Raw genomic sequence first — 11,522 nt, 5'->3', positions numbered from 1 at the left:
CTTCTGCATCATGGTGGACCATAAGAAGAGTTTCTTGTCCTTTTTCTTTGGTCTCTTCCAGAAGACGTTGTAAATCTCCATGTTTTAATAATTCTTTTATATTACTTATATTTAGTCCTATGGGGGTAGGAATTATCATCTGTGATAGGGTAAAGTTGGATCTTAAGAATTGATGAGATGCTATTGGGGCTGAGCAACTAAAATTGCATCCCGTGATAGATACAGTAATTTGAATATTGTGCACTTTCCTTTACTTCCCCATCTATGGTTATTGTGTTACACTTAGTTCTCAAACACGCACGTCCTTTCCCTGCATATATGATTACTGTTTTCAAGTTTGCATTTGGTCGGGCCTCAAAATGACATATTTTCTGATCTGTATCTAAACAAGTATGCTGAGCTATTTATGGTATTGCTTTCACAGAGGAAGCCTTGCTGTTCTCGCATAATATAAGATCCCAAATCTACTCTTTGCCCACTTATTGCCTGTCTTCCTGGCCCATGTTCTATGTTCAAAAGGATATAGGAGGACCCCATTATGGTTAATTCCGAGGGCTACAATGGGGTGTATGGTAACTATTACTGCATTATGTATGGTTAATACAAAAGCTGTGACTGTGTGTGTGTGTTGGTGTCGTAGGTAACGTTCACCATATTCCACCGTGATTGGCGTTTTCTTTCTACCTCCGTAGCATTGTCCCAAACCATCTTTCGAATTTCCATAGGAAATATGCCTTCCTCTCTTTCTCTTGTTATGGATGCAGCTATTGATTGCATCCACACTTGGGCTTGGATACAACTTAGAGCCAAGGCGACGTCGTCCTCTAAACCACCTAACGCCTTTGTGATAAGTTGATGATCTTCCATGTTTATTTGTTCCCACCTGGGGAGTACCCTCGATATCAACCATAGGTGTGCCCCTAACGCTAATAATGAGGATCTTAGCGGTTGTTGTAGTTTTGATAGATCGGCTGTGGTGGCTGCTAGTTTATTCATTGTTACCTCTGAGTCTATGGAATTTAATACTCCGAGTCCTGTTCCTAACACTCCAGTTGCATCTCTCACTATTTGGTTCCGATAAATATTTCCCCTTTTTCTTCACCAAGTTGTCCTTCCCTCATAAGAGGTCCATAAGAAGGGGGAACAAGACAGCTTAACATCAGAAACATTGACTTGTATCTGTAACTCTATCCTTTTGAGAGACCATTCTGGGTTAAACAACATTTGTTGCTGACCTGTATTTCTGATTACATACGGGCCAATTTTCAAAATTTTTGGATTGGGTTTAGTAAATTTTGGATCAAGCGTTAATGGGGTTGTTGTACTGTGGTGGTGGTAGGAACAGTGGTTAGCATGATTGTTAATTTAATCTTATAAGTCAGAGCTGTTCTTGGGGATTCCTTTCCTAGGCATATTAGAAAGACGGGCTCAGTCTAAGGTAAAATTGTGCCAACAGTCCCGTGAATTAGAGCACGTGGTTATATTTAGAAGGGTATATTCCTTATCTACCTTTCTGACATTAATCAGGGTGTCTCCCAAAATCTTGGTGTTATCCTTCTCATTATACGTTTGACACCCTACTTTTATCCTATCTCCTCATTTCCCCCATAATCGGTCGACTCTGTCCACATCCTCCCGATCCCATCGATTCTTTTGGTACACCTCGTTTTCAGAAAAAAATCACCATAGCTAGTTCCGTCTTTGTAGCTACATTTCCCATTATTCCAGTGTGCTTTTTCTGGGCGTGATTCCATGGCCAGTTATCAGGCTCTTGGTTGTAGGCAAGAGAGAGGGTACAAAACAGCACAAATGGTCTAAACCCACTATTGATCCATTCTAAGAAACTGAACGTCCCTCCCCTCACACACACATATAAAATCTGTTTTGATCAAAAATATCTTTGTTTGAGTTGGGGCTTTGAATTTTCATCTATTCATACCAATGACAGGTTGGGCAAGATTGGCCACTGGCCCAGTCCCAGATTCTTTTGTTCTGTACCGTTTGTTGTGGTGCCCTTCCCATATGGTGGATCCACAACCGCTTTGCTTCACTTACTTGTCACCCACATTGTTCCCATTTGTTCAAGTAAATTTGAGTTTCAGGCCTTTGTTATCTGGGGTTACTTTCCACGAAGCTGCAGGGGCTTTCTTAATCTGGGTATGGTGCTGTTCCTCGACCTGGATTGCAGTGTAGGTGGTGAGTAGGACGTGAAAAGGTCCGGTCCACTCTGGTTCCAGGGTCTTATCTGTAAAACACTTAATGTATATGTAGTCCCCTGGTTGTATATCGTGAACAGGTCCATCCAGACCCCTACTACGTGTTCCCATCATTGCTTCTCAATTCTTATTAATTGTTTGTTCAGTGCCACCATATAGGAAGTCATTGTTTCTTCACCAGTCTGTGAAGACGTCCCCTTCTGCACGCCATAGGGTCGTCCATATAAAATTTCAAACAGGCTAAGCCCCTCTTTTGCTTTTGGTCTAGTTCGTATTTGTGTAAGAGCTAATGGTCAAGACCGGGGCCAAGTTAGATTTGTTTCTTGACCTAACTTGACAATCTGTTGTTTGATTAGATGATTCGTCTTTTCCACCTGGCCACTTGATTGTGGTCGGTATGGGGTATGTAATTGCCAATCTATTCTTAGATGGTGGCTGATCTGTTGTACTATTCTGGACACAAAATGTGGTCCTCTATCCGAGGACATCACCGCTGGGACTCCAAACCTGGGTATTATCTCTTGGAGTAGTATTTTGGTCACTTCCCGGGCTTTAGCAGTTCTGCACGGGAAGGCTTCTGGCTAGCCTGAAAAGGTGTCCGTTAGTACCAATCAATATCAATACCCCCCTTTTCTAGGAAGTTCCAAGAAATCGATCTGCCAATGTTGCCCCGGAACATTTCCTCTCCCAATTTTTCCAAACTTTGGCCCCTTGGTAATCTTAGGGTTAGTCTGGAGACAAAGATCACATTACTGGGTTACTTGTCTAACAGTAGTATACAAATTTTGTGCTATCATGTTTTTAGTGAGACCTTTGTATAGAGCTTCTGCCCCCCAGTGTCTTTTTCTATGTTCTTCCCGGACTACTGACCATACCATGCAGGAAGGAATCACTATTCTCCCATGTGAGGTTATAGCCCACCCTTCCTTATCATATGATCCTTCTAGGTCAGAAATCAGTTTGCAATCTTCTTTTGTATATTCTGGTTTACCTTCTAAAGATATTTGTCCATCGGGTATTAGCGCACCCTCTACCTTGATTGTTTTTCTGGCTGCCTGTTTGGCTTCCCTGTCCCCCAGCTCATTTCCTCTTTCCAGTTCTGTGCTCACTTTCTGGTGTGCCTTGATGTGCATAACTGCCACCCTTTGAGGAAGCTGGACCGCATTTAGGAGTTTCAAAATCTCTTCTGCATGATTGATGATTTTTCCTTGGGAGTTTAACAGTCCCCTTTCTTTCCATATTGCTCCATGAGCATGTACCACTCCAAAGGCATATTTAGAATCAGTCCCAATATTTATAGTCTTTCCTTGAGCTTTCTCCAGAGCTCGAGTAAGGGCTATGATTTCAGCCTTCTGCGCCAAAGTGTCGGCCGGTAGTGGCCCCGATTCTATCACTTCTTCAGAAGTTGTAACGGCATATCCGGAATGTCGCTTTCCGTTCAGCATATAGCTGCTCCCATCCGTGAACCAATGTTCAGCTCCATCAATAGGAACACCCTTGAGATCTGTCCGACTAGAATAAGTGGCTTCGATCGTTTCTAGACAGTCATGATCAACCGATTTTCCAACATTCCCATTGAGAAACGAGGCCGGATTGACGATGTTTGTAGTCACAATCTCAACATCGTCTTGTTCTACCATTATGGCTTGGTATTTTAGGGATCCCTGTGGGGACAGCCAATGTCCCCCTTTTGCTTCAAGGACCGCAGACACTGTGTGGGATACTAAGACAGTCATTTTCTGGCCCAGGGTAAACTTCCGGGCCTCCTGGATGTTTAGGATGACAGCTGCTACTGCTCTCAGGCAACCAGGCCATCCTTTTGCAGCGGCGTCCAGCTGTTTAGGGAAGTACGCCACTGCCCGTCTGTATGGCCCCAAATCTTGTGCCAATATTCCTAATGCCATTCCCTGTTTCTCATGGGAAAATAGGAAAAATGGCTTACTCGCATCAGGAAGTCCCAATGCTGGTGCCGACATCAAGGCTTTTTTCAGTTCATGGAAAGCTCTGTCTGATTCAGCATCCCACTGAAGATCCTTCTGATTAGCTGCTATCAGGGAATATGATGGTTTAACAAGCAAGCCATAATCACATATCCAAAGTCGGCACCACCCTGTCATTCCCAGGAATGTTCACAGTTCCTTTACAGTTCGTGGTCGGGGGGTTTGGCATATGGCTTCTTTCTGGGCCTTCCCTAGGACCCGTTGTCTGGCACTGATCTCGTACCCCAGGTATGTGGCCTGTTGTAACATCACCTGTGCCACCTTCTTAGAAACCCAATATCCTTGTAGTCCCAGAAAGTTTAACAGACTCACAGTCCAAATGATACAAGATTCTTCGGTTCTGGTTGCAGTAGGAAGATCGTCTGCATATTGTAACACTTTCCCTTCTCCTGACAGTGATTCCCATAACCCCGAATCCTTTGCTAACTGGTCTCCAAAAATTGCGGGGCTATTTTTAAACCCCTGTGGCAACACGGTCCATGTGAGCTGGGTCTTTTGACCACTTTGGGGATTTTCCCATTCAAAAGCAAAAATTCTTTGGCTGGCTTCGTGGAGAGGGAGGCAAAAGAAGGCATCTTTTAAATCTAGAACTGTGAACCAAGCTAGGTCGGGTGTCAGGGTGGTTAGTAAGGTATAGGGGTTAGCTACTACAGGGTACAGATCCTCTGTTATTTTGTTAATGGCCCTTAAGTCTTGAACTATCCTATAGGACCCATCAGGTTTTTTAACTGGGAGGATAGGTGTGTAAAATTCTGACTCACATTCTTTTAGTAGTTTCAGTTCCATGAATGGCTCCAGGATTGGACAAATTCCCTCCCTATCTTCCCTTTTCAGTGGGTATTGTTTAATTCTTACCACACTCTGCCCTTCTTTTAGTTTTACTATTATGGGTGATGCATTCTTGGCGCGTCCCGGTATGTCAATTGCCCATACTCCAGGATATACCTGATCAATCATTCTGGCATCAGTTTCCCTTTTTATAGGAGTACTGGCCGAAGATAGGCTCATAACCTGTATGTATTGGTGATCATTCACCTCCAGAGTAACTTCCCCTTGTTTAAATTTGATTGTTGCCTCTAATTGTTCTAATAAGTCCGTACCAAGAAGGGCCTTTGGGGAGTTTGGCGTATAGAGGCATTTACGGATCCCTATCTGTCTTCCCAACTTATATTTTAAAGGTTTACAAAAATAAGCCTTTTCAGTCTGGCCAGTTGCACCTTTTACCGAAACATAATCATTTCCCAAAGGCATTAAAGCTTGGTTCAAAACCAAATAGGTAGCTCCCGTGTCTACTAAAAATTCCACCTCCTCCTGTTCTTCTCCTAATTTTATTTTGTACTAATGGGTCGGCTAGTCAATTTTCTTCTCCTTCTACGTGAGCGATTGTCTTCCTTTGACCATTGCGCCATCTAGTGTTTTCTTGATGTCGGCGTTCAGGGCATTCGTTTTTCCAGTGCCCTGTCTTTTTGCATATTGCACACTGATTCCTGCCCAGGGGTGTCAGCCCACGCGTTGATTTAACTTTAGATTTCCGATTCTCATTTTCTCTTACTACTGCTAATATTTTCTTTTGGTCACGCTTGTAACCTTCCTCTCGATTACTGAATATTCTCCATGCTTCCCCTACTAATTTTTCTAAGTCTCTATTTTCAGGAGGTCTCAATTTTTGCAACTTGTGCCTAATATCCCCCTGTAATTATCCCCCAAAGGGGGATATTAGTTGATGTGCACCTGCCTCCAAATTTGGGTCCAGAGATGTGTGCCGGCGCATCGCATCTCCTGTTCTGTCTAGGAATTCTGAAAGTGTTTCAGAGGGACCCTGTCTGACCTCATATAATACTGCTCAATTTATTGTTTTAGGAATCGCTTTCTCCATTCCTCTGAATATCCATTCCTGGTATGCCTGCAATCTTTCCATTTCAGCGGCGCGGTCTGGGTCCCATTCCGGGTCCAGCAAAGGAAACCATTCTCTATAATTATCTCCCTTTATATCATAGTGTTCCTTTGCGAGATCCCTCACTGTTTTTATGACTGGTTGCTTTTCAGTTTCAGTCAAACAATCTAATAATAGTTGTATATCACTCCAGTCAGGATTGTGCTGTTTTATTAGAAATTTAAAATTTTGTGCCGTATTTATCGGATCATTACAGTATCCTCGGGCAACCTCTTTCCATTCTCTCAGATCAGCGCCCGTGAACGGAACTTTTATTTTCATTGTTTCTCCGTCCAGATTTACGGCTTCTCGGAGGGGTGCCTGTAAGACAGACTTCTGTCTAGTGCGTGAAGACACTGGACTATTTGGAGCCGTAATGGCGGGTTTTGTGTTTCCTTGTGTGGGAGCGGGTATTTGACTTTCTTTAGAAATAACTTGTGGGATTTCTTGTTCGTCTGGGGGTGGACTGGGAGCCTCGGCCAAGCCTTGTCTCTCCACTCTATAAGGTGGGTTGAATAAATCATCTAATTTGGGCTCTTGTTCTCCGTTTGATTTAGTACACCTTTGTCCAATACTGCATGCTGAGCAGCATCTTTTCAACTTTCCTTTATGCTCCTTCCTATCCTCTCTTTCTAGTGCTAATACCATAGGATCCCGAGGGGGTACTAATCCCCAGTCCCCTTGCCATTCAGGTTTGTCCCAGAGGACAAAGAACATGTCTGCATATGACACTTCGTCCCACTTCCCCTCTCTTCTCAGAAACAACATGAATTGCAGGAGAGTGTTATAATCTAACGTTCCTCCCTCCTGAGGCCATTTCGCATCACCCTCCAATTTATACAGAGGCCACCATTGACTACAATACTTAATCAATTCCCTCTTATTTTCAGTACCACCCTGTCCTACAATATCCCTCCGATGTTTTAATACACAACCCAAAGGCGATTTTTCACAGGGCTTACTCCTTCCATTTCCCATTTCGCAATTCTTTTCTCCAGCCACCTTAGTCGCCCAAGGTCCGAAACGCGGATAGAGCTCCTCACTCGTTTCGCATTCAAATGTGCGTCTCAAACACCCTTGCACTCACACTTAGTCAGGATAATTAAGTTATACACGGAAAATCAAAATGTGCATCTCAATCACACCCTTGCATTCACACGCATCACACTCTCTGGGCAGCCCTCAGTCACACAGGCAGCATGTTACAAGGTACCGTGCACTTACATACAACTCTAGTAACGCTGACAGTTCGCGCTATCACACAAAGCGTGCATTTCAATGAACAATTGCCAAAAACCAGAATCTATTTTTTTCTGGCCTTAAGCAGAGTGTTACGTTTTCAGCTATTTGCCTAGAATTACCAGAATATATATTTTTTTTTTTCAACACACATTTCATAATTCCAAGTTTGAACATGTAACAAGACAACACATAGAACAAACAAGACACAGCGCTATTTCAGTTATTAAATTCTAGGAATTCCCCAAATCTTAAAACAACCTAAAGGAAGTTTTTAGCTTCCCAAATCTTTATCAATTATTTAAGATTTTGTTAGTCCCCAGTTTCCCTTACTTTCTGCTATGAGGTCCCTCTTTTAACTTATTACTGTGAGATTCTGCCTTATTCCATCCCGCCCCCCGCTTTCCATCGCGAGGTCTCCGGGCTGTTAATAGGATCTGGCAGTAACCTCGGGTTTGCTCGATCTGCCCTCAAGATCGCTAGCGGCCACCCTTTGGTCAGCAAACCCCCTGCCCAAGGTACCTTTTCCTCCTGGGGACTACGCTGCGTGCCGGACGTCTCTGTGTATCTTACCAGCCACCCCGTTACTAAACACACCATTTAATCTGTGGATCCAGGGGTTTCTCTTCTGCTCCCGGGTGAACAGCTAAGAAAAGGAGGCTCCTCTGAGGAAATCTCCCGGGGCGCGCCTAGGAGCATCCGCTCTGCTGAGCAGGTCCCCCAGCTGAGCAGAAATCCTCCTGCCTGGCTCACCAAAATGACGTACGGAATTAAACTCTGTAACTCGAAAGTTATAAAGTAGGTATGTTTATTGCACGCAGATGCACGGGGATCGCTCCACCACAAGCGTGCATGCCCGAAGTGACGAACCATCCCATATTTATACAATAAAACAAATGAATGTTCAATTGACGCCTATACATACTCGTTACCTAAGGCCGCATACTCTCACTTCGTATGTTACTTAGCTTATCAGTCCTTTTCCTGGAATGTGGTGGTCTTGCAAGTTTGCAGCTAATTCATGTCCTTGTCGATCATCTGGTTTTCTTTAGCAAGGAGATCTCTAGACAACATTGGAATGTTTCTCATCCTTTTTACAAATAGCCCCTTTGTTAGAGGAAGAAGAGTAGGTATTTCCTTAAAATCATATGGTTTATGTGACCAGTCACCACACCTACACTCCTTGAGCAGGTATTTCCTTAAAACTATATGGTAACTTGACCAATCACCACACCTACACTCCTTGAACAGACGTATACAATCACAATCAATGTTTGTTGTCCCTATTTTGCACTATTTCTCCATATCAACAATTTCATGGCAGTGAAAAGTTTGAAGGGATGTTTTGCATGAACCTTTCAGATCATTCAGAGTCGATTCATGCTAGCCTCCAACAACTGAAGGATGGAATCTCCAATCTCCAACAGAGTGATGCTTGGGATTAGTTAGATAAACTGTTCAGTGGCTGGGGCATTTCAGGATGGTTAAGAAATTTAGTAAAGACAATTATATATGCCTTAGTTGCTTTTTTATTTGTTCTATTACTTATACCTTGTCTTTTACAATTTTTACGAAAAGTAATGACTCCTTCGATTTCAAAGGTTCTTTTTGTGCAACAGGAATGGGGAGATGCAGGGCAAGGTCACAAGGAGGAGAGTCTGAGCACTGTTACCCTGATGAATGGAGACATGTTTGGACTTGTAGGGCATAAGCCCTGGGAACAAAGGAAAAAGTCAACAGCAGACTCTTGAGCCATAGCGGTTGAGATGACAACTGGAGGGACAAAAAAGGGACATACAGCAAGATAAGGGAGCAAATAGTGCTTATAAGGAACTTTGTTATTCACGAAAATCAAGGAGGAAAAAAACCCACCTAATCTTAGAATAAAGATTGATGCTAAGATAAGATAGACTAATCAGTACCTTTTGTTTAAAAGATGTGTCTTAGAAGATAACCATTCTGTGTAGTTCATGCTTAAGATTTAACCAACCATGTCTAACATGTAGAAGGTAGAAACGTATATTAATATAAAAGAATCACTAATAAATCAACATCTTGCTTGCATCAAGCTATGTCCCGTATATTCATTTGCCGCCTTAACCCTAAGACTTAACCCTAAAACTCAACCCTAAGACTCAACCTTAAGATATAACCTTAAAACTTAACCCTAAGACTTAACCTAAAGACTTAACCCTAAGACTTATCCCTAACACTCAGCCTTAAGACTTAACCTAAAGAATTAACTTTAAGATTGAACCCTAAGATTTATCCCTAAGACTTAATCTTAAGAATTAACCTTAAGACTTTACCCTAAGATTTATCCCTAAGACTCAACCTTAAGACTTAACGTTAAGACTTATCCCAAAGACTTAACCTTGAGACTTAACCATAACTATTAACATAAAGACCTAACCCTAAGACTTAAGCTAAAGACATAACTCTAAGACTTAACCCAAAGACTCAACCTTAAGACTTAAACCTAAGTCTCAACCTTAGGAATTAATCTTAACACTTAACTCTAAGACTTAACACTAATACTTAACCATAAGACTCAACGTTAAAAATTAACCTTAAGACATTTACCTAAAGACTTAACCCTAAGACTTAACCATAAGACTTAACCTTAAGACTTAATTGTAAGAATTAACCCTAAGACTTATCATTGAGACTTAACCCCAAGTCTTAACCTAAATATCTAACTCTAGGAATGAACCCTAAGATTTAAGATTAACACTAAATCTTAAGCCTTAACCTTAAAAAATAACTCTAAGACTTAACCCTAAGACTTAATTCTAAGACTCAGCCTTAAGACTTAACCTAAAGACTTAACTCTAAGAACTAACCCAAAGACTTATGCCTAAGACTTAACCTTTAGACTTAACTTTAAGACTTAACCTAAAGACTTAACCCTAAGACTTATCCTTAAGATTTAACCCTAAGACTCAGCCTTAAGATGTAACCTTAAGACTTAACCCTGAGACTTAACTCTAAGACTTAACCCTAAGACTCAACCTTAAGACTTAATCCTCAGTCTTAGGGTTTAGTCCTACTGTCAAGTCTTTAGGGTCAAGTCTTAAATCTTAAGTTTACAGGGTAACCCTAATGCTAAGCCTAAGCCTAAGCCTAAGCCTAAGCCTAAGCCTAAGCCTAAACCTAAGCCTAAGCCTAAGCCTAAGCCTAACCTAACCCTAAGCCTAACCTAACCCTAACCCTAAACCTAACCCTAACACTAATCCTAACCCTAAAACTTAACCCTAAGACTTAACCATAAGACTTAACATTAAGACTTAACCCTAAGACTTAATCCTAAAATTCAACCTTAAGGCTTAACCCTAAGACTTAACCTAAAGAATTAACCCAAAGATTTAACACTAATACTTATCCCTAAGACTTAACCCTAAGACACAACCTTTAGACTTAACCCTAAGACTCAACCCCTAAGACTTAACCCTGAGCCTCAACCTTAAGAATTAACCTTAAGACTTATCTATAAGACTTAACTTTGAGACTTAACCATAAGTCTTAACCTAAAGACCTAACCATAATACTTAACCCTAAGACTTAACCATAAAACTCAACCTAAAGACTTAACCTTAAGAATTAACCCTAAGACTTAACACTAAGACTCAACCTTAAGTCTTAACCTTAAGAATTAACCCCCAGCCTTAGGGTTTGGTCCTACCTTCAAGTTTTAGCATTAAGTCTTAAATTTTAAGTTTATGGGGTAATCCTAGCCCTAAACCTAACCGTAACCCTAACCCTAAACTAACCTAACCCTAACCCTAACCCTAACCTAACACTACACCCAAACCCTAAACCTAACCCTAACCCTCACAGGTAAAAAGCTGCATGAGTAAAAATCTCACGGGTAAAAAGATAGTCACGGGAAAAAGTGTCTCACAGGTAAAAAGTCTCATGGGTAAAAAAAATCTAAAGGGTAAAAAAGTCTCGTGGGTAAAAACTCCCATGGGTAAAAAGAGTCTCATGGGTAAAAAGAGTCTCACAGGCAAAATAGTCTCACGGTAAAAAGTGTCTCACAAGTAAAAAGTCTCATCTATAAAAAGAGTCTCACGGGTAAAAAACCTTAAGGGTAAAGAGTCTCACGTGTAAAAACTGTCTCATGGGTAAAAAGTC

The 11,522-nt window shown here is 41.7% G+C and overlaps 1 protein-coding gene across 5 annotated transcripts; it reads right to left on the bottom strand.

Annotated features, from left to right (window-relative positions):
• Positions 1–223: 223 nt before the first annotated feature.
• LOC308060942 (uncharacterized protein) lies at positions 224–10,816 on the bottom strand. 5 transcript variants are annotated; one of them, XM_080380278.1, is made up of 3 exons: positions 10,571–10,816; positions 10,349–10,499; positions 224–10,283 (listed from the first exon to the last, which is right to left on the bottom strand). In XM_080380278.1, exon 3 carries the CDS (start codon positions 4,331–4,333, stop codon positions 2,966–2,968), a length of 1,368 nt encoding a protein of 455 aa, XP_080236404.1. In that variant the 5' UTR covers positions 4,334–10,283; positions 10,349–10,499; positions 10,571–10,816; the 3' UTR covers positions 224–2,965. The 5 variants fall into 5 exon arrangements, with proteins under 5 accessions (XP_080236404.1, XP_080236405.1, XP_080236403.1 ...); XM_080380279.1 differs by having other exon boundaries at positions 224–10,173; positions 10,383–10,499; XM_080380277.1 differs by having other exon boundaries at positions 224–10,505.
• Between the last annotated feature and the right edge of the window lie 706 nt (positions 10,817–11,522).

Source organism: Falco punctatus, assembly GCF_963210335.1.
Source record: "Falco punctatus genome assembly, chromosome: 3".
NCBI lineage: Eukaryota > Metazoa > Chordata > Aves > Falconiformes > Falconidae > Falco > Falco punctatus.
The sequence above is the reverse complement of the archived record's forward strand: the minus strand, read 5'-3'. Positions and strand labels throughout refer to the sequence as shown.

Excerpts from the sequence above, each read along its gene's own strand:
- LOC308060942 (XM_080380277.1), bottom strand. The coding sequence starts at position 4,333 with ATGACAGGGTGGTGCCGACTTTGGATATGTGATTATGGCTTGCTTGTT.